Source organism: Malassezia restricta, chromosome IV (assembly GCF_003290485.1).
Source record: "Malassezia restricta chromosome IV, complete sequence".
Taxonomy (NCBI): Eukaryota; Fungi; Basidiomycota; class Malasseziomycetes; order Malasseziales; family Malasseziaceae; genus Malassezia; species Malassezia restricta.
In genome coordinates this window covers 446,621-473,557 of record NC_040196.1, presented here as the reverse complement: position 1 = coordinate 473,557, position 26,937 = coordinate 446,621, and the positions used below count along the sequence as shown (strand labels likewise).

The 26,937-nt window shown below is 54.2% G+C and overlaps 13 protein-coding genes and 1 non-coding gene across 14 annotated transcripts; 8 read left to right on the top strand and 6 right to left on the bottom strand.

Moving 5' to 3' along the window:
- Positions 1-74: 74 nt before the first annotated feature.
- On the top strand, positions 75-1,427 carry MRET_2645 (uncharacterized protein; the record flags this gene model as incomplete). The annotated part of the gene is made up of 1 exon (XM_027629272.1): positions 75-1,427. The coding sequence occupies one exon, from the start codon at positions 75-77 to the stop codon at positions 1,425-1,427; it is 1,353 nt and encodes a 450-aa protein (XP_027485052.1).
- Positions 1,428-1,495: 68 nt separating this feature from the next.
- MRET_t0042 lies at positions 1,496-1,579 on the top strand. Its single transcript has one exon. It is a non-coding gene; the product is annotated as a tRNA-Leu (tRNA).
- Positions 1,580-1,733: 154 nt separating this feature from the next.
- Positions 1,734-4,893, top strand: MRET_2644 (Src like adaptor protein; the record flags this gene model as incomplete). Its single annotated transcript, XM_027629271.1, has 2 exons — positions 1,734-1,735; positions 1,773-4,893. Coding segments are annotated over 2 exons (3,123 nt in total).
- Positions 4,894-4,922: 29 nt separating this feature from the next.
- Positions 4,923-9,401, bottom strand: MRET_2643 (rRNA biogenesis protein RRP5; the record flags this gene model as incomplete). Its single annotated transcript, XM_027629270.1, has 1 exon — positions 4,923-9,401. The coding sequence occupies one exon, from the start codon at positions 9,399-9,401 to the stop codon at positions 4,923-4,925; it is 4,479 nt and encodes a 1,492-aa protein (XP_027485054.1).
- Positions 9,402-9,526: 125 nt separating this feature from the next.
- On the top strand, positions 9,527-10,765 carry MRET_2642 (bacterial leucyl aminopeptidase; the record flags this gene model as incomplete). The annotated part of the gene is made up of 3 exons (XM_027629269.1): positions 9,527-9,698; positions 9,726-10,633; positions 10,661-10,765. 3 exons carry the CDS (start codon positions 9,527-9,529, stop codon positions 10,763-10,765), a joined length of 1,185 nt encoding a protein of 394 aa, XP_027485055.1.
- Positions 10,766-10,828: 63 nt separating this feature from the next.
- On the top strand, positions 10,829-11,975 carry MRET_2641 (uncharacterized protein; the record flags this gene model as incomplete). The annotated part of the gene is made up of 2 exons (XM_027629268.1): positions 10,829-11,902; positions 11,931-11,975. The coding sequence occupies 2 exons, from the start codon at positions 10,829-10,831 to the stop codon at positions 11,973-11,975; spliced, it is 1,119 nt and encodes a 372-aa protein (XP_027484988.1).
- On the bottom strand, positions 11,959-13,034 carry MRET_2640 (uncharacterized protein; the record flags this gene model as incomplete). Its single annotated transcript, XM_027629267.1, has 2 exons — positions 11,959-12,883; positions 12,913-13,034. 2 exons carry the CDS (start codon positions 13,032-13,034, stop codon positions 11,959-11,961), a joined length of 1,047 nt encoding a protein of 348 aa, XP_027484990.1.
- A 106-nt stretch (positions 13,035-13,140) lies between these two features.
- On the top strand, positions 13,141-14,660 carry MRET_2639 (DNA polymerase mu; the record flags this gene model as incomplete). The annotated part of the gene is made up of 2 exons (XM_027629266.1): positions 13,141-14,508; positions 14,535-14,660. 2 exons carry the CDS (start codon positions 13,141-13,143, stop codon positions 14,658-14,660), a joined length of 1,494 nt encoding a protein of 497 aa, XP_027484999.1.
- MRET_2638 (aspartate aminotransferase, mitochondrial) lies at positions 14,657-15,940 on the bottom strand (the record flags this gene model as incomplete). Its single annotated transcript, XM_027629265.1, has 1 exon — positions 14,657-15,940. One exon carries the CDS (start codon positions 15,938-15,940, stop codon positions 14,657-14,659), a length of 1,284 nt encoding a protein of 427 aa, XP_027484997.1.
- Positions 15,941-16,096: 156 nt separating this feature from the next.
- MRET_2637 (WD repeat protein) lies at positions 16,097-19,903 on the bottom strand (the record flags this gene model as incomplete). The annotated part of the gene is made up of 1 exon (XM_027629264.1): positions 16,097-19,903. The coding sequence occupies one exon, from the start codon at positions 19,901-19,903 to the stop codon at positions 16,097-16,099; it is 3,807 nt and encodes a 1,268-aa protein (XP_027484800.1).
- Positions 19,904-19,952: 49 nt separating this feature from the next.
- MRET_2636 (DUF2305 domain protein) lies at positions 19,953-20,915 on the bottom strand (the record flags this gene model as incomplete). The annotated part of the gene is made up of 1 exon (XM_027629263.1): positions 19,953-20,915. The coding sequence occupies one exon, from the start codon at positions 20,913-20,915 to the stop codon at positions 19,953-19,955; it is 963 nt and encodes a 320-aa protein (XP_027484799.1).
- Positions 20,916-21,027: 112 nt separating this feature from the next.
- On the top strand, positions 21,028-23,826 carry MRET_2635 (exocyst complex component 1; the record flags this gene model as incomplete). Its single annotated transcript, XM_027629262.1, has 1 exon — positions 21,028-23,826. The coding sequence occupies one exon, from the start codon at positions 21,028-21,030 to the stop codon at positions 23,824-23,826; it is 2,799 nt and encodes a 932-aa protein (XP_027484798.1).
- An 8-nt stretch (positions 23,827-23,834) lies between these two features.
- MRET_2634 (L-ornithine N5-monooxygenase) lies at positions 23,835-25,454 on the bottom strand (the record flags this gene model as incomplete). The annotated part of the gene is made up of 1 exon (XM_027629261.1): positions 23,835-25,454. The coding sequence occupies one exon, from the start codon at positions 25,452-25,454 to the stop codon at positions 23,835-23,837; it is 1,620 nt and encodes a 539-aa protein (XP_027484797.1).
- A 235-nt stretch (positions 25,455-25,689) lies between these two features.
- On the top strand, positions 25,690-26,937 carry MRET_2633 (N5-hydroxy-L-ornithine N5-transacylase; the record flags this gene model as incomplete). Its single annotated transcript, XM_027629260.1, has 1 exon — positions 25,690-26,937. One exon carries the CDS (start codon positions 25,690-25,692, stop codon positions 26,935-26,937), a length of 1,248 nt encoding a protein of 415 aa, XP_027484849.1.

Here is a 26,937-nt window from a genome sequence, read left to right as displayed (position 1 = left end):
TGAGAATGCGCCGGATGGACGTTCGTCTTTAGGGTTGTGCGAGCCACGACGCTGTGCAGGCTGTTTCTCCCATCATGTCTGATGTGTCCGGGCGTCGTCCTCTAACCGGCGGTAGTCGCATGAGCCCGTCAGCTGCGAAGGTGCACAGCATCGGGAGCATTTTGACTGTGGTCTCGTGTGTGTTCTTCGCCATCTCGTTCATCTCGTCGCTAACAGGTGTCCCCGGCGAGGTACCTACTCCCGCGGCTACAACTTTTAATGCCAAGGGTATATCTGGACACTGCAATCCATTCTCATATCCTGGCCATATTGCACATGATCCATTCCCTGTTTGGAAAACGTTTGACAATGTCTGCCCAGCATCCACCGCCATGCCGGATATGCTCGCATCACTACCAAATGCAGTCTCGAGGACCCCGGGTCTTAAAAGCACGCTGCGCTCGCCTTTCATTTCGAAGCAGAGGCAGGATCAGCTTATGCAGGCGTTTAAGAATCGCACTGTGGTTCTCATTGGCGATGGTGTTGATCGCACGATGATCATGAACCTCTGTGACATGGTCGGTGAGAAGCCCATGTCGGTGGATGCTACGCATCCATGGGGCGCAAGTCTCAAGAATCAACCGCTTGGCAGAAAAGACCCGGGAGACACGCTTCTTGCAGATTACTGCTACGTGCCGCATTACTCCGCTATTTTCACCTCGTTCTACCACTACGGAGCTGACACCAATGAGCTTTGGCGCGAACAGCGTGACTATCTTCCGCCGGGTCAATTCGAGAAGCGCGTCTCGCAACTCTTGAAGCCATACCTCGAAGCCATGGCAACCCCCCTGCCATATAATGTGCAGATGCCGCTCGCTCGCTCCAGTAAGCCAGACCTCGTTGTGTTCTCCTCGAGTCTCTGGGATCTGGCAGCATGGGCCATGGAAGATGTATCAACGTATCAAACGATTACAACAGGAGACCTCTCAGACAACCGCTTGCAATGGTGGAGGTCACGCTCTGTTGATATGATTGAAGAGCTCCGCCAACAGCTTGGTCCATCAGTACCTCTGGCATGGCGCAGCACTCATGTCCCGATGACCAAAGTCAATGATACTGTGCAATGGTTCTTCTCCAGCATGCATGCGAAATCTTCGCGCGCACCTGACGAAAATGGTATTCAATTTGCTCACCCGAATCGCATAATTCAATTGAACCACGCTCGTCGTGCCACCTTAGCCATGTCCAATCAAGCTAGCGTGCGTGGTTGGCTGTCCAAGAATGTGTGGAGTGCCAGTAGTATGCCTCTGCTGCGCGATATTCCCTTCGGCGAAGTAACGATGGGCCAATCGACCACACAGGATACTCTTCTTAATCCAGGCATCGAAACATATGCGTACATGTTTTGGAGTATGGTGCTGCAAGAGCTTTTGAACTTGAGCTTGTAGGTGTGACAATTAGCGTGAACCTGAGAAGTCGACAAAACCGTGAAAAACTCTCTTCGCCCCTATTGATTGGCCGAGTAGCAAAGTGGTTACTGCGACGGCTTTAGGATTCCTAATCCGCCGTTATTCGTGGGTTCGAACCCCACCTTGGTCACTTTTTGTCTCCGCCTATGCTGTTAGGGTTAGCTAAGCATAAGTGCCTGTCCGTTAAGCGTGCATAGATTGCCACAGCCCAGTGATCACGGTGCCGCTTTCCATATCGCGAATTCTTTTGCCTCGAGGAGATACGAGTCGGCCCTCGAACAGATAATGTATGTGCCATTCAAACAGAACGAACTTACCGCGCAGGTCTCGATATTCAGATTCATTCATAGGCGGTGCTCTCCGCCCGTTAGACCGCGATAAAGCTGAACAGGAACTGGCTGTGCATCTTCGCAAGGCAACCAGTCCGGAAGAGACATCGCCGAAACAAAAGCATGTACGAAAGTGCATCGTATATACTTGGGATCATAAATCATCTCAGTCCATATGGTCGGGACTGCGTTCTTTGCCGATCATGAATGATGACATTCAGACTTTCAAGGCCTTGATTGTTGTGCATAAAATTCTTCAAGAAGGACATCCTGTTGTGCTCCGTGAGGCGCAAAGTCAGATGGGGTGGTTGGATACCTGTGCGCGCATGTCCAGTACTAGTCCACGGAACTATAGCCAGCTGATCCAGGCATACGTCTCTTTCATCCATGCGAAACTGCGCTTTCATCGCATGCACAAGGAGTTCAATGGTCTTTTTGAATATGAAGAGTACATCTCGCTGAAGAACATCGACAACCCAGACGAAGGATACGAGACAATCATCGAGCTGATGAATTTACAGGACCGCATCGAAAAGTTCCAGTCTCTAGTGTTTAGCACGCTGCGTGGCCGCACGAATGAATGCCAGATCTCCTCTTTAGTGCCGCTTGTCAAAGAGTCTTACGGCATTTACAAATTTCTTACATCAATGCTTCGTGCGATGCATCGTCGAACCGATGCTATTGATGCTCTAGAACCGTTGCGTGGGCGATACCAACACCAGCACTATGCCCTTCGACGATTCTACTTCGAATGTGCGAGTCTCAAGTATCTCACGAGTCTAATCAATGTCCCTAAGCTGAACTCGGAGCCACCCAATTTATTAAACTCGCCCGATGATCATTCTCGTGAGCCGTTGCAACTGCCACCGCGTGAGCCAACACCGCCGTCCACACCAGCCGGGCCGACGCAATCAGAGATTGACGAGCAGGCACGCCTTTTGAAAGAATTTGAGGACAAGCAGCGTGCACTCAAGGAAAGCGAGGCCGCTGAGGCTCGGCGTATTGAAGAGCAAGCTCTCTTGCGCGAGCGTGAGTTTGCACGAAAACAAGCTGCACAGGCAGATGAGCAGCGCTTGGCGCAGGAACAGCTGATTAGATCACAAGAAATCAACCAAATTCACGGGCGTGCAGCTGAAATTGAGCGTGACTTGTTGTTCATGCGTGGTCAATACGAGCGTGACCAGCTCATGCTGCAGCAATACGATATGCGAGTCAAAGCGCTCGAAATGGAGCTGGCGGCTGCTGGACAAAATGTCCATGCTCAAATGGCAGGAAAAGATGACATGCTGCAGCAACTGCAAGAACAAGTCGAAACGTGGCGCAAAAAGTATGAAGCTTTGGCCAAATTGTACTCGCAGCTGCGTAACGAGCACTTGGAGCTTCTAAACAAGTATAAGCAAACACAAATTAAGGCTGGCAGTGCGCAGGAGGTCATCAACAAAATGGAGCGCATGGAACGCGACATCAAAGCCAAGAACCTCGAAATGTCCGACATGATCCGTGAGCGAGACCGGGCTCGTCTGGAGCTGGACCGAGCTCGTGGTGGTGAGCGAGAAGAAGTGGAACGACTCAAGCGAGAATTACGCTTCGCTGAGGAGCGGGCGGAGGATGCAGTCCAAGCACGCAGCACGGAAGTGTCGAGTATCATGACCCGTATGAATGCCCAAATCGCCGAATTGGAGGAGGCGCTTGCTTCTCACAAAGCGCAGCTCGAGGCAAAGGATGCCGAAGCGCTCATTTTGCAGGAGGGAATGGACTCGACTATTCGCCAGATGAAAGAAATGCACGTTGATCAGGGCACAGCGGACGAAGCACTCAACGCGCAGATTGATACCATTATCTTAGATAACTCCAAGAAGCTCAGTGCCATTATCGACTCGATTCTGCAGGCGTGTGCGGATAAACTTGATGATGCACTGTATGAACTGGAAACGCCTTCTTCTGCGGCCATGACGGCATCTACGCCCGAGTATGTTTTATCCCTCATCGAAAAAGCACAAGCATCGTCCAACGAATTTACGGCCGTATTCTCTTTGTTTGTTGAACAGCAAGAGGTGGGTGGTGATCATGTGAATGTGATTAAAAGTGCGAATCAACTAGCACAGGCCATGTGCGATTCTCTCGTGAACGTCAAAGGTATTTTGCGCTTTTGCAAGTCAGAAGAGGCTATGGACCGCCTCACGAGCGTAGCTGTTGATGCCGGCCATATTCTACTGCGCTTCTTTTTGAACATTCAATCCTACCGTCTTGCCGGCATGACATCCCAGCAACGTACCAATGTGGCCGTGCAGCAAAATGCTCAAGTCAGTACGGCACTTGGTCGCCTTGCGGATAGCGCGCAGAGCCTGGTAGGCCAGCGTCCTTCGCAACTGCAAGGCGGAGAGCTTGGTGATATTATTGAGCGTGAGATGATATCAGTGGCTAGTACCATTGAGCAGGCGACACAGCGTTTGCAAACGCTACTGGGGCGCGACAGAACATCATCTCGTTATACGCCTACAGAGCTTCAGGTGCACGACACCATTCTCGAGGCGGCCATGGCCATCATGCGTGCGATTGGTGTTTTGATCCGCGCCTCTACCGAGAGCCAGGAAGAGATTGTCGCACGCGGACGCGGTACGAGCTCGGCGCAGCAGTTCTACAAGAAGAACAATCGTTGGACAGAAGGCCTGATCTCTGCCGCGCGTGCTGTCGCCTTTGCGTCGACGATGCTTATTGAGGCCGCCGATGGTGTGATTATGGGCACACACAGTCTTGAGCAATTGATTGTCGCATCAAATGAAGTCAGCGCTGCCACGGTCCAGCTGGTGGCCGCCTCAAGAGTCAAGAGTGAGTTTATGTCACAGACGCAGGAGCGCCTCGAAAAGGCTGCCAAGGCGGTAACAGATGCATGCCGCGCGTTGGTTAAGCAGGTCCGCATGCTCACGGAAAAGCAAGATATGATGGAGGATGTGGACTATTCTCGCATGGCCACGCACGAGTTCAAGGTGCGTGAAATGGAGCAGCAAGTCGAAGTGCTTAAGCTCGAGAAAGACCTTGCGCATGCACGGCGCGTGCTAGGCGCCATGCGCCGTGCAGGCTACCATGCCACAGAAGAAGACGGTCCATTGCTTTAACTTCTACATAGGTGCGAATGTATATGGATTCACTCATCCTCCTCTGACTCGACTTGCTCGTCCACGGACCCTTGTTGGACACGGGCCACAAAGTCGCGTGCACGTTCCAAGACACGCTGGACGCCTGCTTGGTCACCGATGCGTTTCTCGATGACAAGCCATTTCTGGAGGAGGGCCTTGATTTGCTTTGTGGTGTGCTTCCGGGCGACGAGGCACCGCTCCATCAGCGAACGCGCACCCTCTATGTTCTCCAAGCGCACTTCCTGGTCGACGTACTGCCACCACAGATCGGATCGTTTAGGATACCGCTCCACGAGAGTTTCAAACAATGTCCGGGCATGTTCAACGTCGCCTAGCTTGTACTCTGCCAAGGCATACGCTGTGAGAGCCCGGAGATGCTTTGTACGATCGAGGCTTTGAAGACTGCGAGAGACGAGCGCATGTGCGTCATCGCTTCTCTCGTGCTGCAAAAGAAATTCGTACCACCGGATCCAAACGTCGGGCACAAAGCCAAACTTTTTCGCGGTGCGCGGGAAAAGAGCCAGCGCCTCGTCTACCTTATCACCGTGCTCAAAGATTGACAGGAGGCGCATATGTACTTCCAGTGCATCATTGCACAACACAGCCTCCTTGAAAACGGCGTCTAGCGTCTCTGGCGAGCCGTACAAATTTTCAATGTTCAGGAGGGCCATCCATACATTCAGCTTTTCCTGCTCCTCACGATAATGAATGACCTTGATGGCACGCCTCGCCACTTGACGCGCCTTGTCCACATCACCAAGTTGTAGATAGAAAGTCATAAACTGGATCCAAAGGTAGGAACTGTTCGGCGACCCTAACAACACTCGCTCAAAGTCTGTGGCAGAGTCGAGCTTCTTGGCCGAGAGGTCAGCGGTGATGTCGTCCGACTTGGCCTTTTTTGCTGGACGAGTGGACTTGTCCAGCTCATCCTCGTCCGAATCGTCTTCCGACTCTTGCTCCGGTGCACCCCAACGAAAACCTTCTTGAATAGACCGAGCAGGCAGGGCATCATCGCCATCATCGCCATCTGATTCGGCCTCATCAACATGATTCTTAGTAACGTCGTCATTTGGGTCGAGGTCTCCCATACTTTCGTCGACGTCATCATCCATGCTGTCTTCGTCATCGTCTTCATCGTCCATCAAGTCGACCAAGTCTTCATTATCCTCGTCTTCATCATCCTCTCCGTCTTCGTCCCCATTCTCGTCTTCATCTTCATCTCCGTCTTCGTCCTCATCCTCTGCTTCATCATCAACAAGACTGTGTGCGACTTCTTCCTCTTCATCGTCTTCATCATCGTCTTCATCATCCTCATCTTCTTCGTCACTGTCCTCCTCTTGCTCGTCTTCTTCATCGTCAAAGTCTTCGTCGGCAAAATATGAGGGCTTCAACCCGAACGAGATACGCTTTTTCTCATGATCTAATTTGAGAATGACGGCCTTGACCCGGTCACCCACGGCGAATGCACGGACTGCATCAGATGTTTTATTATCAGATAATTCGCTCTTGTGGCACAGCCCACTGATGTCCGTGCCATCGATCTTCAAGAATACACCATACTCTGCTGTGGCACGAACACGGGCCGCAACTTTTTGTCCCACTTGCAGATCAGCAAACACATCCTGGACCACCGCCTGGCCGAGACGGCTCTTTTTGAGACTCATTTCCACCTGGCCATTCGGCTCAACATGCAGCACTGTACCCCGCACGCATTCTCCCACATGGAATTGGCTCCGGAAGTCCTTGATATATTCGTCAAAGAGCTCCTTGATCATAACACGTCCGTCGGTGTGTGGTCCAAGTGCAACGTACACACCATGATTGGTGATGGCCTTGACAATGCCGTGAAGGTGCATACCAGCTTCCAGTTGGTCAGACGAGCCAATAGCAGGATCCTTTACTTGAGCATCGGAAGTGAGTCGCGATGGACGAATAGAAACGTCTGCTTCGTTACCTCCCTTGCGGGCACGCAGCACGCAGCAAGTAACATGCTCACCGACCTCGGGGAGACGCGCTTTGGTTAAGTCGTCCAAGCATTCCGTAATATGCAAGCGTGCGCGGCACGAAGTGCCCTTCAAGGCCACATGGCAAAACAGGTGCTCATCCTGGCGCTGAACAACGCAGCCTTCGTATACGTCCCCTGGCTGGATGTGTTTCTTGGATACAGGCTTTTCATGACTCAGCACGACAAATCCTTTGGCAGCATGCTTGCTGACCACATACAAATCTTCCAGCAGCTCCCCTTCTTCCAGCGAAGCTTCCAATTCATCCACAGTCGTGTTACGCTGCTGAGCGAGGTTTGACAGGGCAAGCAGCGCACGAGTGCTGGAAGGCTCCAGCAACGTGATAGCCACGCCGTCCTGTGCGCTGACAAAGCGAGCCTTGACACTTTCACCCACTTGGACAGCCTCCACGTTCAAGTGCTGAAGGAATTCGGGCGATGTCTGCTTGATACTCGCCATGATGCGTCCGGTTTCTGGCTCGACCTTGGTGATGCGCACCTTGACAACCTTACCGGCAGGATAAAGCTGCTGGAGCTGTTCTGATAGCATGGTCGTGGCTGACGCTTCGGAGAAGGGAATAACTGCCCGAAGCGTACCACCCAGCTCTACCAGGATACTCGCTTGCAAGTGCCGTAACACGACGGCATTCGTAATGACACCGACTTTGGCCTCGTTCATGTGCGCAACCAGCGGCAATTCAGAAGTGACAAGCGAGCGTTTGAAAGAAAGCACAATACGGTTGCGCATGGGATCTGTGTGGATAATGCGCGCTTTAAGCTCCAAATTCGGCTTGAACTTTTTCTCAGGGTGCGTGAGGCGCACGTCTGAAAAGTGCAAGGGGAATACGACACCATCCACATTACCATTCAGGCGCACAAAGATGGCTTTTGGCGTGACCTTCCGGATGCTGACGCGCACAACACGGCCAAGAGGCACTTCACTAACACGCATAAACTCTTTTTCGAGGACCGATGCCTGAAGACTGATCATGAGCAAACGGTCCGTCAGAGCGTGTCCCGTGACACGAGCTTGGTGTTCTGTACCCACGCACCATGGGCCAGCAGTTGCCGAGAGAGCATCTACATGCTCGTCAGATACAAAGGAGATGTGTACAAATGCACCCACATCGTGGCCTATTACCTGACACACCAAACCCCACTCACGGAAGACCGTCACAACACGGACACGAAGCGGAGTGCCGATGGGAAACGCCTCCGTGAGGGGCTTTGCATTCACGAGCGGCGCTTCCATTGAGCAAACATGAGGCGCGCAACTAAGCCCAATTCGCCGAGCACCGACAGCATCTACGCTCGCTTCTTGGGCTTGCTCAAAATCGCCGGGCATGTTCCATAGCACCCGTGCGATCACCTTCTTGCCAGGCGCTAGATCTTTCTCATCCACATCACGAGGCAGATGGAACGAGTCGATTGTACCATCTAACATGCCGAAAAGTTTCACGCAAAGTCCTTGTGGTACATGTGATGTAATGAGAGCCTTGACAGGCAAGCCAGGAAGAATCGCGCTTTGTGAAGGAGGCGTGGATACGGGAGCAGGCGCTGCCTGTTGGACTTGCTTACACTTAACCGCTCGTCCATCAACCGAGGCCACCTGGACTAATAGAACAGCACCCACGCGAAGAATCTCCTTGGTCGGAATAAATCCATGCACATCGTCGCTCACACCCAAATCCAATGAGTATCCGTAGTCCTCGCGGCTCTGCACCGTCGCGGATAAAAGGTAACCTTCACTCAAATCATCTGCACGAATACCTTCATTCACAATACGGGGCTCCATCGTTAATTGGACGCGTTGGCTTTCTCTTTCGTATTCACCGCCTTCACGGCCCATTCCCCACTGGCGTTTCGAGCCAATTGAAGTCACAGACTCAACACTCGCGCGCACCCACTGGCCAACCGAAAAGATGTCTGGAAGCTCAGGTGGACCGTCTTCTTCATCCTCGTCTTCTTCGTCTTCCTCTTCGTTGTCCTCGTCATCCTGATCTAGAGCGTTTTGGAGGCGTTCCGTGAGCTTCTCACTAACGCTCGTTACAGGGATATGTCCAAGCATCTGATCGCACATAGACACGACGAGGGCTAGCGGATGAATAGCCTGAATATTACACAATATTTTGGTTCCCGGCAAAAGTCGCTTGTAATTCAAAAGCTCGACACGAATTCGATCTTTTGATGCTTCAGCCTTTGCCAAAGCCTTTTTTTCTTTTTTGCGCTTTGTACCACGCATCTTTTTAGATGCACTCATAGACTCTTGGAACAGATCATCAGTAGCAGCCGATTCTTTGCGACCCTCAAGAACAGACTGACGGTATTCAACTGGCGTGAGTCCAGTACCACCACCTCGAGGAAACGAAGTCGGTAGCTGAGGCCTAGCAGCAACATTTGGGGCAACTACTGCTTCATTTGAAGACGATGCCTTGCGTTTGCGCTGTGACTCGCCTGAACCGGGCGAGGAGCTACTGCGCTTCATTGTGAGGTAGGCAAAGCGTCGCGAGCGAAACCAAGCACCAGGCAGCCAAAAATTTTTTAAGCCGAATGCTGAGGTAATCGACATGGGGCCACAGGCCAGCCAGGAACCATGGTAGGGTTCGGACCATGTGGTATGTTCGCGTCGTAGCCCTTTTAGTGCTACTCAGCACCTATGTGCTATCCACACCATTGGGTGTGCAACAAGCATACACGATACAATCAAATATTTCCCACGAAGAGTACACAATATACCGAAATGCTCCTCTCCTAACATCTTGGAGTATGCGTCATTTAGAACGTGCGTTCCATTGTTAGCTAACGGCAGTATCTGATGGGCGCATCATGCGAGTTCCTGAGCTCTACAAGACATGGCTCAGATACAGAGGCATTCGATTTATCGACGTAACGGACACAAAAGTGCATGCAGTCATCGAGGGTGATGAGGCGCCGACATATCCTACCAAGGTCCGTTTTGATGCTGAACTTGAGCGAGCCTTCCAATATGTATGCGAGGCTGGTCCCCGCTCTGATCTCAAGAAACTCACATCTTTTTTCACTCGCTACTATCGCTCCCACACTGGATATTTGAGCCAGAAATGGCTACAAAGTCAAGTGGGGCTACTCGCTGGCATGCTAGAGGCCCATACATCGATCAAAGTTTTTCAACATCCGTGGCCTCAGAGTACTATCATTCTGCATGTCAAAGGAAGCAATGAGACTTTGACCGAGGAACGTGGAGTTACAATCCTAGGAGCTCACCAGGATAGTGTGAATTTTGTGCCTGTGTTTGCTGCGCCGGGTGCAGACGACGATGGGAGTGGCACTGTGACTCTATTGGAAACTCTTCGTGCACTGGGAAAGGCAGGCTGGAAACCTGCATCCGATGTTGAATTCCATTGGTATTCTGCAGAAGAGGGTGGTCTGCTCGGGAGTCAGGCCGTCGTCGACGACTATGTCCGACGTCATATTCGAGTCTATGCCATGATGCAGCAAGACATGACAGCCTATGTCAAAAGCGACACAAAGGAACGATTCGGACTGGTTACAGACTATGTATCACCCAAGCTTACTCAATTTCTCGAGCTTCTAGCGAAGCATTATTCTGACATTCCTATGGTGCACACGAAACTGCATTATGGTGCGAGCGATCATGCGAGTTGGACCCGTGCGGGTTGGCCTAGCGCTTTTGTTATGGAAGCCCCCTTTGAGGATTGTAATTTACGAATGATTCACGTATGTGTTTTTGTCTCTCACTTCCAGACTTCACTTGATCGCTATGATATACCAGGATTCTCTTTTCCTCACCTACTTCGGTTTGTGAAGCTAAGCATGGCATTCGTTGTAGAATTGGCAGAATGGGCGTAAATGTGGAGGCAACATGGGCCTCGAGTCTAGGCGCATCAGTTTCTTAGTCTCCTTTGCCATGTCATGAATGTGCATTCGAAAGATGACAGGTGCGATGTTTCCATGGCGCCTAACGAAGAGCCAATGATGCGGCCAGGGGATCACTTTCCAGTCAACTTGCGTCCTGTGCTAGAAGATGTCCCATGGGATAATGAGGATGAGATGCCCAGTGTTTCTACGACATGCTATATCGACCGTGACTCCATTCGTTTACCACTTCACCTACCATATACCAGCGCCGACGTATCGAACTGGAACGCCCTCCAAAAGCAATCAGTACACAGACTTTATGCCCAACATGCAGATCGGGGTCAAAGGCCAGAGCTGGTAAGGCCACCAGCTGAGTCGCTAGACACGTCAAAGCCACGACGAGCTCCACACGATATGATCGGCTGGAGTTTCTTATCTCCTCATGATGAAAAGAAAATGGCACTGGATGGACAGCATACTCTTACACAGTACAAAAGCTCCTTAGCTGCGTGGAATCAACCATGGGCCTTTAAAGACGCATTGGGAGCCGATTCAAACGCACATGTGGCTGGGAATACACTGGTTGGCTCACGTATTCATAAAGGCGCATTTCGAGTGCCTTGGCATCGAAAGCTGGCTGTGTTTTTGCTTCGAAACCCTTTCGTACCGCTCCTGTTGCGTCTAATAAACATTGCCGTGCTGACATCCACCCTCGCTGTGGGTGTTCGACTCCGGCGCCAATTGATTCAGCATGATATTGAATCCTCGGTGGGGATAAGTCCTTTGACAGCCATTATATTTGCACCCCTTTCACTTGCGTATGCATTGTTTCAAATATGGCTTGAATACAAAAGCCGTCCGATCGGCTTGTGGAAAGCGAGTTCCAAGCTTTGGTACATGACGTTGGAGCTTGTGTTCGTTTGTTTATGGTCCGCCGAGCTGGCTTTATCTTTTGACAATTATTTCACATCGACGATTGGATGTATCAAATCTTCGTCTCCATTTTACTCGCATGCGTACCAGGATACGAATGCGAACATTTCTGACAAGAGCCCCTTTTGTAATTTACAGACCTCGCTCATTTGCCTAAACTTCATTTCAGTGATGGTGTATTTGGTGGTGTTTCTAGTACGTTGTTCCATGGCTACTTACACAGGTGTCATTATTTCGCATATTCTACCGTGTCATGCTGCCGTTGTAGCATCACCAGTGGTGGCAGCCTTCGTGAATCGTGCCTTCTCCTTAGACACACGATGCTGCCAAAGTGCTTGTACATCAAGTTGAGCTCCACGCGCTCGGTTTGCGAGCTGGAGATGTTGCAAAGCCGCATAGTCCACACGTGTGCGTGGTCGTCGTCCTGGCGGGGCGAGTGGCAGTGGCTCAGGCGTTTGACCATCCGTTCGTCTTGCCGGTATACCTCTTAATAGTGGTCGCTTGTAGTGCCACCAGCGCGAGGGCTGTGGCTTTGGGGCTTCAGGTGAGTCGAGTATAGAAGGAGGGTGCCGCCTTGTCTGCGGGACACGGAAATAAACATGGGTTTCTGGGTATTGAGGTGGCCTGTCCACAGGTGCTATGACAGTCCATGGGGGGATATGGCCAGACTGTTTAAAGGCAATAAGGGCGATTTCTTCATGCGGCGCAAGTTCACGCTTACGCGGCCTCCCACGCTTTCGTTTTGGCTGTTCAGTCGAGTCTTCCAAAGGTGTGCTGGTAGTTTGAGTGGCACGCCTCGGAAACGATGCAGACACGGATGCTTGAGGCTGTATAGATGATGGATGGAATGTAAAGGCCGCTTCTTCTTTACGCGGGCGTCCACGCTTTCTTTTTGGCGCTTTTGGGACATCCTTGGCCCCTGTCATAAGTCGGTCAAGGAAGGAATCATCTTGTATCTCTCTTTGAGCACGTGGACGTGGCGTGGATTGCATAGGCACTTGGCCCCATGATCCAGTGTCGTTACTGAGTGCATCACGCGTTCCTGTGTCCTCATCTGACATGGATTCATCTGAAACTTCGGAAGAAGATCGTAGTGAGCTTTGTCGCGTATGTGTTATCCGAGGTCGGATGGATGGGGCGCCAGCGTGTACATTGCTCTCCATAAAAAAATCATAGCTAATATGGTCAACGATGTAACAACGTACAAATTATCAAATGCAGAATGCAGATAGCGCCTTGGACTCTTTGAAGGATTCTTTACATTTGGCTTGGATGAGTATGGTGATGCTCGAGTCGCGTCGTGCCGTACACGACCAACCCCTGTCATCCGCACAATCACAGGCGAGAAAAAAAGATCGACGCAGACCCCCCATGTGATGGGTGGAGTACAAAAAAAAATCGCTACCCAAGTTGGCCCATGCTTACGACTATCGATGTCGGGTGATGTGCTGGGGCAGGCACAATGGAGGCAGCGAGGCGCGTCTGACCGCATCTTGACACATGCGATACGTGTTTTTATACTTGAAGAAAAAATAAACCCAAGTGAGTATTCGCGCCTTTGTGCTTTGGCGAAGCAGCTGGGAGCTGTTGTTTGCACAGACCGGCGCGATGCCAATATGCTGCTCACTGGTATTCGTGCCCCAAAACGCATAGAGATGCATACGAGCGCAGAAGAGAGAGATTGTATGCCCATATTAGAAACCGAATGGCTCGATGAGTCTGCCCGACAGAAGAAATGCCTCGCTTTTGATGGCTTCCTAGCATGGCAACCAAGACGGGTCAAGGAGCAGGATCCTACTGCGCAATGTTGCATGTGCGATTCAGATGCTACACCTCCCCCATCTTCCCCGTTTTTGAATTCATCGCGTGAAGCTAGTCCTGCGCCAACTTGGACAAATTCGGAATATGCCGTATGTCGTCCCACGCCTTTGCGTAGCCCGTGGAACCAGGCCCTGGTGGATGAGCTAGAGCTGCTTCGAACGCACCGACGTCTTGCGTATGACGTGCATAGCGAGCTGGCTTATCTTCGCGCAGCCAGTGCCGTCAAAGCTGTGCCGCACTTTTTGGCCACCACTAGCCATGCAGATCTTCGTCAGATCAAAGGCGTAGGGCCGAAAATGGCTACTACCATTCGCCAATTTTATGAGGAAGGCTATATTCCTGAAGCTCGTATGATCCGATCTGACCCTGCAGTGCAAACCATGCTCACTTTTATGAAGCTGTACGGCATCGGTCCCCGCACAGCAGAGCGTGTTTACAATGAGGGCTGCAGGACGCTGGAGGATGTCACGCGGCGCTGCAAGACCGACCTTTCTGCCCGACTCGGGCCTGTCACAAGTCTGGCCCTGCTTCCAGACCTGTCTCAATTGATTCCGCGTGATCAAGTCGAGTCTATCGCTGCGGCCATTCACCATATACTCCAATCTATGGTGCCTGATGCTCATGCCACGATTGCGGGGAGTTTTCGGCGCGGTAAGGCAGCATCTGGGGATGTGGATATGGTGATGTCGGGCACAACTAGCAACTCAGCATCTTCTATCTTGTCTAGTCTGGTGCAGACATTACAACGTCTTGGCAGAGTATCACACATACTCAGTGTCCCACGCCAAGAGGATCACCGGGAGGTGGATGTGGCGGAGGTGGTCTATGTGGCCTCTACAGCTTTGCATGGCCCGGTTCATCGGCGAGTGGACATAGTATTTGCCGCTCCAAACCGATACGGCGCAGCTATTCTTGCATGGACGGGCAGTTCCCTCTACGAGCGTGATCTGCGGCGATGGGCCCAGGCCCGAGGCTTTTCCGTACGTGTTTTTCTCCTGACATGCAGTTTTCACAAATGGGTCTCGTCGATTTGCATACACAGCGCACACTTGTCACGCCTACGGAAGAGCACGTCTTTGACATGCTGGGCTTGCCATGGATGCCACCCACACTACGGAATGCCGACCCTTAGTTCGAAGTGACGTCATGCAGCGAGGCAGCGAGGTGGCCCACGTTGTGGTCCGTAATACCAGCGACAGAAATGCGGCCATCCTGGGTCAGGTAGACATGGTGCTCGTTCACAAGCTTGTTGACCTGCTCTGGCGTGACACCCAGGAAGGCAAACATGCCGATCTGGTTCGTAATGTGCTCCCAGTTGTGCTTGGAGCCGTGCTTCTCGTACAGCAGCGTCTTGAGCGTACGGCGCATATTGTTGATGCGGTCAGCCATGCCCTTGACCTCCTTGAGCCACTGAGCGTACAGTTGAGGGTCCGAAAGCACGAGCTCGGCAATACGGGCACCGTGCACTGGCGGGTTCGAGTACATGGGGCGAATGGTAATCTTGAGCTGGCTTTCTACTCGTTTAGCCTCGTCTTCATTGGCCGTCACGAGCGAGAACAGACCGCAGCGCTCACCGTACAGACCCATGTTCTTGGCGAAGCTCTGGCAGAGCGCGATTTGGTGGCCCTGTTCCACGAAGTAGCGCACGGCGAATGCGTCGCGGTCTGGATCACCACTGGCGAAGCCTTGGTATGCCATGTCAAAGAGGGGGAACATCTCCTTCTCCTTGACCACGTCCGAAATCTGCTTCCACTGCTCCTGCGTTGGATCCACGCCTGTCGGGTTGTGCGCGCATGCATGAAGCAGAACGATGCTCCTGCTTGGCGCATTCTTCAGGTCCCGCAGCATACCTTCGAGGTTCAATCCCACGGTTTCCTTGTCATAGTACGTGTACTGCTTCACCTGCAGGCCCGAGTTCAGGAAGATCGGGCGGTGATTGCCCCACGAAGGTGTGGGCAGGTACACCTCCTTGTTGTATGGGTAGTGACGAGCGAGAAATTCGCCTGAAATACGGAGCGATCCTGTTCCCGAGATACTCTGGGTCGTCGCGATCCGGTTCTCCTTCAGTGGCTTCGAGTCAGCGCCATAGGCGAACGTCGCAGCCAGCTTTTGGTAGTTGGAGTGACCCGTGATCGGCAGGTACTCCTTGTCGAGATTCATGTTGGCGATGCGCTTATCAGCCTCAAGCACACTTGGCAGCACATAGGGCAGACCGGCCTCGTCACGGTACGCACCCACACCGAGGTTGATCTTGCGTGGATCCGTGTCACGCTTGAACGCCTCCGTCACGCCGAGAATGGCGTCAGGTGGACCTGCCTGCACGCCCGACCACACCGACTTGAATCTAAGAGTCTGAGAAAATGGCTTGGAGACGAGCGCGAAGCGCGAAGCACGCGTAAGCATAGCACTCATGGTATCAAGGAGCTATGCGTCCGCCCAAAAAATGGCGTGGTTTCATTTGGGGTCTAGGCACCCGACCCTGGCGAAATTAATTACAGATTTACATACCCAGGAATGAGTCGATCCTCCCCTGCCAGGTCCACGAGGCACGTCTGAGCAGGCGCGCTACTACAAGCCAAAGGCCGACATGTCGAACTCTGCCATCGTTTGAGCAGGCGGTGGACGACGCTCGCCCATAAGTGAACCGATCTTGGTGGGCGCAGGTGCACTCTCTGTCGGTAAGGGAGCTGGTGCTGGTGGTTCCGGCGCGTCTCGGGCGAAGGACCAAGACCGCAGCATCGTCAAGCCAACCCAATCGCATCCTGACATACACAGCAAGCGTGCATAGAAAGAAACGCACTGTGTTTCTGTGTAAGGATCCAAAGCCTCATAGCACCAGTACTGCTGCTTGAAGTATTCGAGCAGTAGCAGCATACTGGGATCAGGTAGATCATGCATGGGACGCCGATCTGCCGGTGCGGGAAGGGACGCTGTCAGCGTGCGCACGGCATCCACATGCTCCTCCAAAAGAAGATGCGCCCATACTCCGAGCCATCGATCGCCGGTAGTATGCGCATGGGGTATGGCATACTGCTTCACGATGCGCTGGAACACGGGGCCATAATCACTTTCCTCGTACACACGCGCCACGGCCATGGCCAGTGGCACGTCGTCCAGTTTTCGCACACATATATGCACAGCATCAGAAAGAGCATCACCCAGCAAGAAAAAGGCGGCAGCGAACGCAAAGCGGCGCTGGCTCATGAGCGCGTACGCATTTTTCTGAGCGGCAATACGCCATCGTTCCTCGGAAAAGTCGTGCGCAAGGAACGCCAGCATTTTTGCTTGGTCGCTGTGTCCGATCGCACGACGCCATACCGAGCGAAGCGCATGAGTCTTTTTCAGCGCCAGGTAAAACAGGGAGCACTGCACAGGATCAATATCGTCGCCAGCCGTGAATGCTGACCGCGCCACCTGCTCCATGATCGGCAGTAGCGGCTCGCGCTTCCGCATCCAACCAAACACGCCCGAGTCACGGACCACAGGCCACGAAACACGGTCGCTCCACACACTCGTGACCTTGGAGAGGAGCGCGTCTTGCGATTCACTGACGTAGGCCCACACCATCGGCGCATTCGTGTGCTGGGAAGCATACCAGGCCAGGAGGTACTGCATGCCAGGCACATCGACGTCTGTGTGAATCGCATGGTGCACACCCTGCAACGTTGCACACAAAGCTTTGTCGACACCAGGTAGTTGTGATTCGTGCAGGCGCTCTACGAGCGGTGGAATGGGTGTCGGTGCCTCCAGCGAGGCGAGAGACGCTCGCTGCAAGGTCCAGTGCACTCGGCCCCAGGATCCATGAGCTGCAGCACGATCTAACATCTGAAGAGTCTGCTGCGCATCGTGCACAAGTCCAAACTGAACGCATCGCAGTAGGGCCGTGGCATCATAGTAGGGCCGGGTATGTGTGTGTCGGGCAAGCATGTCTTCCAGAGACGAATGCCTGTCTGTATCGAACAAGAATAGTTGGCATGTAGACGAGATAAGCAGGCGGTGAGGTGCAATCCACTCGACGTGGCTAATACGTGCCGAGTCCATACCATGCAGTTCCACTCGGGCGATCGGTGTCCATGTCAAGCGTCCCTCGGCCAGCAGAGTGACGTGCTGATCGCCACCTGTAGCAAGCACCGCACCTCCGCCTTTCATCGTCTTCCACGCCATGCTCGGCGATGTACAGCCCATGTCGTGCACATGGACCAAAGTATTAGCAAAGGGCGATAACCGCAGATCATGCACACACACCGTGTACGTGTCGTCATGATGGAGGAGCACGGCGAGATGACCGTCATCACTCGCACACACATGCTCGGCACCGTGGCCCACGTGCACATGATGCAGCTGCGTCCACGACAACGTGTCCCACACGCCCAGAGAGCCATCGGGCGAGATAGCCAGCAAAGCCATGGCGCATGTCTGTGGGTGCCAGTATGGCACAACGGCCGCACAGACCACGCCGTCCATGAGGGCATGCGTCTCGTGAGACGCCAGAGACAGGCCAGACGGCGTCGAGGTGCAGGTCCACGTATACAGCGTACCATCGCGCTGGCCCAGCATAATCACATCTTTGCCGTCAACTTGAATGCAGCGGAACAGCACGACGTTTTCTGGCGACACAGGTTGGGGCAGTTCACGACGCGAAAGCATCACATTGTTGAGGGCAATGGCATCTTCGTCGTGGGGGACAAAACATGCCTTATCGAAAAGAGCGACATTCAAGTGTGACGCATCAAGCGCACATAGATTCGGCCCATCGCCAAGAGCGCATACAGCAAAGGCGCGACGAAGTCGAAACTGCGACTCAGACACGAGACTCGCCATCGTGCCTTTCTCACACAAAGTCCACCATATCATGACGCCATCGCGCGAAAAGCTGAGGAGCGAGCGAGCCTGCTGCGTCGTTTCCAACGAGAGAATATCGGAGCGGTGCTCTGCATGCAGAAATGTGTGGGTGTGCGACTGTGAATGTGCAGGTACATTGGTGTCTGTCATGGTGTTTTGCACAAAGAGGCCATGAATGTCGCCATCGAGCAAGAGCAGGAGAGATACGGCCATGGTGCCTCGAAGTCCCGTGGCTGTTTGACCATGAATCAACGCCGTGGGATATATGCGCGAGCTGTCCAAGGACTTGGGTGCGAGCGGCATGAATTCCAGCATGAGCGGTGCATGCGAAAACTCGGTGGAAATGCAGGGTGGGACACGCAGGGTAAGCAGCGCGTGCCATAGCGACGGCGTTGGCTCATCCATACGAAAGAGGCCATACACGACCATAGATCCATCTGCCAGTAGCGCAAAGAATAGATCAGGACCTTGCGCGAGGTATTGCTGCAGCTGCTTTACGCGTGATGCGCGGCGTTGTCGCTCAGTATCGGACGATGAAGCAACGCCCGTCAGAGCCAACTGCTCCTGCTGTTCGAGAAGTTGAAGATCGTGTCGCAGAGCCACAGACGCGTGGTATCCATCGCAATACATGAGCGAAATGACACGCTGGGCCATGGACATGTCGTCCGCATAGCTAGATGCATCCACCGTCGCCCAGTGCCGGAAAGTGAGCTCGGTCGGCATAGTGGCATAAACGAACGCTGTGGCATTCGTTGTAATCACGACGAGCGCAGGTGGACGACTATCATCAGGCATTTGCGGACGTCGCCAGTGAATCGAATGCACGGTGCGTGTATGACGCAGCTTGCTGACCAAGTGAACCTGCTTATCCTGTACATGCCACACGAGCACGCGTGTATCGTGCAGGGGAACGGCCGCGAGAAACTGGCCATCGTGTGACCATTGCACACGCAAGAGTGGACGGGGCGTTCGTGTTGACCAAATTTGCTTCCATGGCGCATTGGCATACGTGCCACGCTTCCACACCGACACACACTGATTGCTGCCTGTGGCCAAGAGGCCCTGCCGAACAGACAAGGACGACACGAGCTGTCCACGCAGGGGAAGCGTGCCTTCGAGGCGCCATCTTCCATACTTTGGTGCCTGGCCCATCTTGGCGAGGTTGATAGCATCGAGACGCCACATCGCGATGATCCCGCCAAACGAGGCCGCGAGAAGGAGGCTGTCCGAGTCGGGTGCATCTTTGCTGAGTGCGACACTGCTGATGCCCTTCAGCACCACATTCTTAGCACCCCTGACATCATCAAATGAAAGGCTCTGCATCAACTGACTGCGGTCCATAAACACATTGACCCGACGTCCACTGGCCTGGGCACAGATGTACAGGCCCCTGGCCTCGTCTACGTACGACGCAAACGTATTTAGAGCCGCAGCTATTCTAGGCGAGTCTTTCGGTACATCCTCCGCTGGCGCATGCGAGGCACCGAGCGAAGCCCATTGCTGGACAAGCGACGGAAGCGCAGCCGCCGACATGGGCCGTCAACGCGATCGTAGTACGTGGCAAGGCAGCCATGCCTCCACATCAACCTAGCGGCCCATGCGGGCCTGGCCCATCCGCTTGCACCCAGCGTGACGTAATGCGCGCGATGGCTTCGCTGTGGCGAAGACAAAATGCATGGGGTAGCGCGTCTTGACACTCAGTCGAGGTATGCTTCGAGGGGGGTGCTGTATGGATCACGTTCTGCCATCGGTCAAGATGGAGAGCCGATTCCGCGTGTCGCCTGTGGAATGACGTGGACCATGAGTCTGAGTCGCCCTGTCCCCAGTAGCTGCGAACAATTTTGTCTTTAGCCCGCTCTGCTACATGTGTCGGTATGTCCTTAATCATGCGGAGCTCGTCGTGGAACATGTATACCGCTGTCGCAACGGCGTACGGGCGGGCCACCAAGTCGGCCGTAGCATCAGGACTGTACCGCAACGACGTGTGCCCAATGATCCAATAGAGCCACGAACGTGGAATGCGCGATAGGATCCAGCACATCATATGGACCAGCGCAAAGACGGGCATGAACAGAAAGGTGCGTGTAATGCGTGCCTGGGGCGCTTGAGCAATGTGGCATATCGCGGGAAATAAAAGATACATGGCATGAATTTTGTCGGCATGCATATTCAAAAGCTGCAGTGCCATGAATGCGCCCAGGCTGTGGCCTTGGACAAATAGGGGCGTGGATGGAGGCACGAGATCCCGCAGCGTGTCCAGCGCCCTGCTCTGCGATGCAATTTGGTCCTCTAGTCCATAGTATCTAAACGGCCACACGCCGGTCGGTGGTGGCGCCTCAGGGCCTGTCTCGTCAATGCCGAGCGAACCTTTGCACAGGATCGTGCACTGGCCATGCAGGGCGTCGTACAGCTGGGTGAGGTACTCGGTATAGTACGATGTCACACCAGGATTCCCACAAATAAACAAAATGGCAGCACGCGGCTGTGGTGCGCGCCACAGTCGCGCACGAACGCCGCCGACAAACAACGTGCTCGGTGAACTCATGCACGTCTCCCAGCGGTGGTCGGCAAACGAGTCGGTGGCCCAGGCCCTGCGACCGTATTACGTAACATATAGGAGCGACTCGACGCGGCTCGTGGCGGTTGTGCCACCGACGATGAGCGAGCAGATCAGGGCGGCGCTCAAGAGCCGCGTGGCAGACAATGAATACATATCGCACTTGAAGGTGCGAGAGTATGCGGATGCCAATGCGGCATCTCAGGCAGCGCCCTCATGCAAGACGCGGTATATTATCCTGGGCGTGAGTCCGAGTCAGCAGCGTGCGTTTGTGTACAAGGCGCGACGCAATGCCAATGGCACATACAGTATCGGAAAGGAATGGGAAGCATCGCATGTGCGCTCTATAGTGCGCGAAGGCTCGAACGTGTTGGTCACTTTTTCGATCACGCACCGCTGGGAAATTGACGCGTCGCAGGACCCTATACCCTTTCTCAATGACCTGGCTACGATCGTGCACCGTGCCCATGGCGCGCTCCCCAAAATAAGTGGGTGGTCGTATGAGCCGTCTATACTAGAAAAGCCGCCACCTGAGAAGCCGCCCATGACGCAGCCACCCCCGCCTACGGCTGCTTCGCCCAGTGTGCCGCAGCGCACGCCTCGTCGTGAGCCTCAGCCAGTCCCGCAACGCACGCAGCAGCCGGCCCTGGTCGAAGAAGTGTCTGCATCAGCCGCACCTGCCGTGACCACAGCGCCGCCGCGGCCCATCTTACAGCGTCGACTCACTCGGCCTACGGCAGCACAAGCATCCACGGCGCTCGTGGCGCCACGAGATGACGAAAATTCGACACTGTCGCAGGTGGAAGAGATGCTCGAGGGATTCGAGTGGAAAGTAGCACGGCATGCGGCACCAGATGTGCGTCCCAAACGATTTGGCACGGCGGATGTGATCGAGGAACGCTTACTGGAAGAGCTCGCCGCGCTCGAGTCGTCAGGGATCCACGCCATGATCGAACCGGATGAGCGCGTTGCGCGTGTGCTCAGGGATATTGACAACGCGCTTTTGCAGCTCGATCGACTTGACGCGAGTGTAGCAGGCTACAAGATGCAGCTGCTCAGCCGCTCGGAAGACATTGGCTTCATTCAGAGCCAGAATCGCGGCTTGCAGGTACAGACGTCGAATCAGCACCTATTGCTGCAGGAAGTCGAGGCGCTATTATCGACGATCCAGGTCGATCAACAAGCCATGCAGAAACTTGCCACAACGACCTTTTCGGCGGGCGCACAGGTCTCGGACCTGGAGTCGGCGGCCTCGTCGCTGTACAAGAGCATTCTGCAGTCGCGACCTGACAAACACAAGCAGATGGCAGGCGTGGATACTAAGGGTATGGCCGAGCACCTTGCGCAGTCTGAAGCCGCAGCGCGCGAATTTAACGAGCGGCTCGTGACAGAGTTCCAGTCGGAGCTCGAGCGTGCGATGCATGCCCAGCTGAACGACTTGCAGCACTCGCAGCTGTCCATGGCATCCGAGCCCACGTTGCCGCCGCATGACGTCATGGAGCAATGGCTCGGAAAGTACTGCGGCCTCGCCTTGTACCTTCGTGAGACGACGCCGGATCTCTTTGACAAATTCTCCCACATGTACATGGCATTTGAAGCTCAGTGCTATCGTACCGAGCTGCAGCGAGTGTTTGGTGCGGCGGCCAAACATGCTGGGCGCACACGCCACGACGACGGCCCTAGTCAGGCACTACAGCGCATCTTGGCGTCGTTGCTAGCGCGTGTATCAGCTGAGCAGACGTTTCTGGCCGACTTGCTCCAGATCAATGACGACAGCCTGACATTTGCGGACTATATGGACTTGGAACCATACTATAAGCACCGCGCTGCTGTCACGATGGCGCTTCCGACGCAGGGCCCACAGCAGGCACTCGAGCATGCGATGCACCAAATCTTTGCGGTAGTCGTGCCAGAACTCGACGCTTTTGTATCGCAGGCGTACCAGCAGAACGCATGGTCTGTGGTGGGTATGCTTGTCGAGACGGAACTGGCGCAACGGACCTTGACGCAGCGGGCAGGCGGTGCAGGTGTGGCAGAGTTGCTGCACAAGAATTCGACGCGGCTGCATGCAGAGCTGGGCCGCTTATTGCATGGACAGCTGCAGGCTGTCGAGCAGACCAAGGTGTCCGTCCATCGACGCTGCGGCATTTTGCCCGTGTTCCAGGCCTTTCCTGGATTCGTGGCTCGTATGGAGGCGCAGATGGGCGAGGCGGATGCGCTGCCTGTGCGCACCGCCGTCGATGAAGGATACGATCGCATTGCCCACGCGCTGATGACAACGATTCAGTCGATCCCACAGACAGCGGGTGCGATGATGGACGAGGACAAGGGCCAGCTGAATCACCATGTGTTGGTGATTATGAATGTGTTCCACCTGTACACCAGCATCAAGCCGGGCACGCCACCGAACGCGGCCCTCGTCCGTGTCCAGGCACAAGCACAAACGCAGTTTGAAACAAGTCTGACGGGCTACGTCAAGACCATCCTTCGTCGGCCTCTCGGCAAGGTCATCGACTTCTGCCACGGCATCGAGACCCTTTTGCCGACGACACCGGCCACCGAAGTGGCCCTGCACAGTCACTTTTCTCGCTCGTCGGCCAAGAAACTCGTGCGTGATCTATCACAAAAGGACGTGCGCAAGGCCATCGAGGCGCTGTCCAAACGCATTCAAAAGCACTTCGACGACGAAGACGCATCGACGGCCCTCACCCACATTGAGCTGGCGCATGTGCTACAGCAGGTGTGGCAGTCCAGTCAAGACATGTTTACGGCAGAGGTGGAACGCTTAGGTCGAATTTTACTTACATGTTACCCACAGAGCGGGCTAGGCCTGGAGATCAGCTCGCAAGACGTACAGCGCCTCTTCCAGACATTGGCGCCCACGGGCCGGCGCAGGTAGTAAGCTCGTTACATACCCTTGGCATGCAGAAGCGACGCTGTCACAATGCCCGCTCGGTGTGCGACCATAGACATGAGGCTGTCGGACAAGCCATGCGTACGTTCATTGCAGCCGAATAAAAATATTTGGCCGGACACTGCGGGTGCCTCGGACTGAGCAGCGCTGGTATCAGGCAGCGAGGCCGCTCGCGATGGCGGCAGACTTGGTTCACGGCATCCCTCGCGGCCCAACTGACTCCGTGCGACGCACTGAGCCACATCCGTCGGCATAGAAAGCGACATGCGCCATTGCGAAAGGTCAGCGGGTACCAGGCGGTAATCGCGCGTAATACCACGCACCTGTGCACGCATACTCTCAGGGTCGTGTGAATGCATGACTTGGTCGTCCAGCGCCAACTCTTGCTCATGCAGCTGGGCAGCGCCCTGCGTTGAGAGAAGCGGGAAATACTTGGCTAGCGTCTGGACAAAGGGCAGAAGACTCGGATCACGCTCAAAGCCCGTGCCAAGGAACACGGCGTCGTACGTGCCAGAGCGCTCGAGCACCTCGCCTGCATTCGTGCAGGTGTCAATCCGGATACAGCCTTCATCTTCGCCGTGCTCACTCGAAAGCTGCTCGGCACGGACAAGCTCTGTATTGCTGAGCAGACGAATCTTGCCCTTGTCCTCCTCCATCGGCTCACGGTAGTCAATATCCTGGTCGTATACCATCTCATAGACATGGCCCAGCAAGTCGTGGCGCACGACTGAATAGTTGGTGCGCTTGAATTCAGCAAGCTGTGCTGCACGTTGCCGAGCTGTACTCTGCCAAAACGTGGATACGCTCGACGGGTCAAAAGCCGCGGCATTCACAAACGGCGAATCGTCGGAAGGCACGAGCGCCGACGCACGGAAGATCATGTCAAGGTCTGCCTGCGCAAACTGATTCCGAAGATAGCACAGAATTTCAACCGCCGACTGACCACCTCCAATAATCGCGAAGCGTAGAGGCTTCGTCTTCCGATGAAGGAGCGGCGCCAACTTGGTGATCTGCGGGAGGAACGTCGAAGCATGCACGACCCGCGAAAGCCCTTGATCAGAGGGGTACTTGTACATCGACTGGAACACATAAGGAACTTTGGCCCAGCCACCGACCGCCAGACTCACGTTGCGTGAAAAGAACGACTCGCGCTGCTTAGTTTCAACATGCTCGCACTCGATGCGGTAGTACGACAATACGCCCTTCTCCTCCATCGGTACAATGTCCACCACTTGACGTCCGTATCGCACATACGAGTCCATGCGCTTGGCAGCCCAGGCAAGGTACGCGCTCCATTCGCGACGGCTTGGCACTTTTTCTTCGCGATTGATATACGGCATGAGGCGTCCCTCCTCGTGCAAAAAGTTGAGGAACGTGCACGAGGACGTCGGGTCTCGCATGGTGGCAAGGTCCTTGAGTGGCGATACTTGCAGCTGGGCTCCAGGGAGGAGCAGCGCCGGGTGCCAAGCAAATTCTGTCTGCTTCTCGAGGAAACACATCGAGAAGCCAGTTGCCTTGGCACGTTCATTTTCGTGCAGCGAGATGCACAGGGCGAGATTCGCAGGCCCAAAACCCACACCGATGTGATCGTACATCTCAGTAGCAAGGTCCATCGCCGAGTAGGAAGAAGAAGCTATCGCGTTTTGTCTTGTGTTTTTTCAGCTAATGTGTTTCCAAATTCGCTGGGGGGTAAAGCTTGGTTAAATGATCATGCCATAAGGGCGAATCATGTGCGAGAAAAAACGCGCGCGAATATCAGATAAGATCTCGGGTTGGTGAACACGACACGATCGATTTGATCGTCGCTTCCATTTCTGTGGATTTTTTCGCTCAACCCTTGGCCCTGACATGGCAGCTTCGGCCCTGATACAGCCCGACATTCATGCGCCCGTCATCGTCAAGCCACAGTTGTACGCGTTGTATGTCAAGGAAAATACTCGTCTCGACGTGCATGTGCAGCACGATGGCGAGCATAGGGGGCGCACTGTGCACCACCTTTGCATAGAAACCAACGATGATGCATTCGCTGTGCCGCATGTGCGCGTAGTAGCGCCTTGTGAACCATACACCCACCCATCTGAAGAGCCCAATGACAACTCGTTTGCTGCACGCGCGCTTCGTATGGCACGCGTCTCGCTCCCGATATCATTGTCGCTTTGGCAAGTCTGGGCTTGTACCTATGTACTCTTCACGCTATGGCCTGACCAAGAGTACTTTGTGCTCGAAGCAGATGGCTGTGCATGGCGTAAGCCACTTTTGTCTTCTGGCCTTGCGTTCCCTCACCCCGATCACATTCAGCAGCAAGACTGGCTACACAATGGCACCTTGGTTGTATCGCGCGCAGCTTTCTGGCAGGGGGCGGGACCAGGCGGCCCACATGTTTGGGTGCCGTTCATGGAGACCAATGCAGCTTTTCCCATGGTGCAGGCGTCGTACAAGTGCGCACCACAGGGTCTAGCAGCTGCGCCACTGCATCCTTTCCGTCCTCCTGCTTCCGACGTGACACAGCCCCTATACCGACGCTATGTTCCTGAGGTGGGACAGACTCTTTCTTTCCGCTGCGCCCGCTCAAATTGTGATGCTGATGTAGATTTGCTGCATACATGGCATGCAACAGACCGCGTCAACACGGGCTGGCGCCAGAATATGCCACGGGAAGCTCACAAAAAATATCTCGAAGACCTTGAGGCCTCGAGCGATCACATACCACTTATCGCTGAATGGAATGGAGAAGCATTTGGTTACATGGAAATCTACTACGCCAAGGAAACGTCTCTTCGTACCTACTACGATGCAGGCGACTTTGACCGTGGATTTCACGCATTGGTCGGTGAGGAAAAGTTTCGTGGTCCTCATAGGGTGCGATCTTGGATGGGCAGTCTCATCCACATGCTGTTCCTGCTAGACCCGCGCACGATGCGTGTCGTCAGTGAGCCACGCGCCAGCAATACCAAAATGGTGGAGTACGAATGCCTGTGTGGCGGACATGTGGAAAAGCTGATTGACTTTCCCCACAAGCGCGCAGCGCTCGTGTTTATTCCGCGTGAGCGCTTTTTCCAGTTGTGCCCGCTTGGTCCACTGCCTGGGCGCACTTAG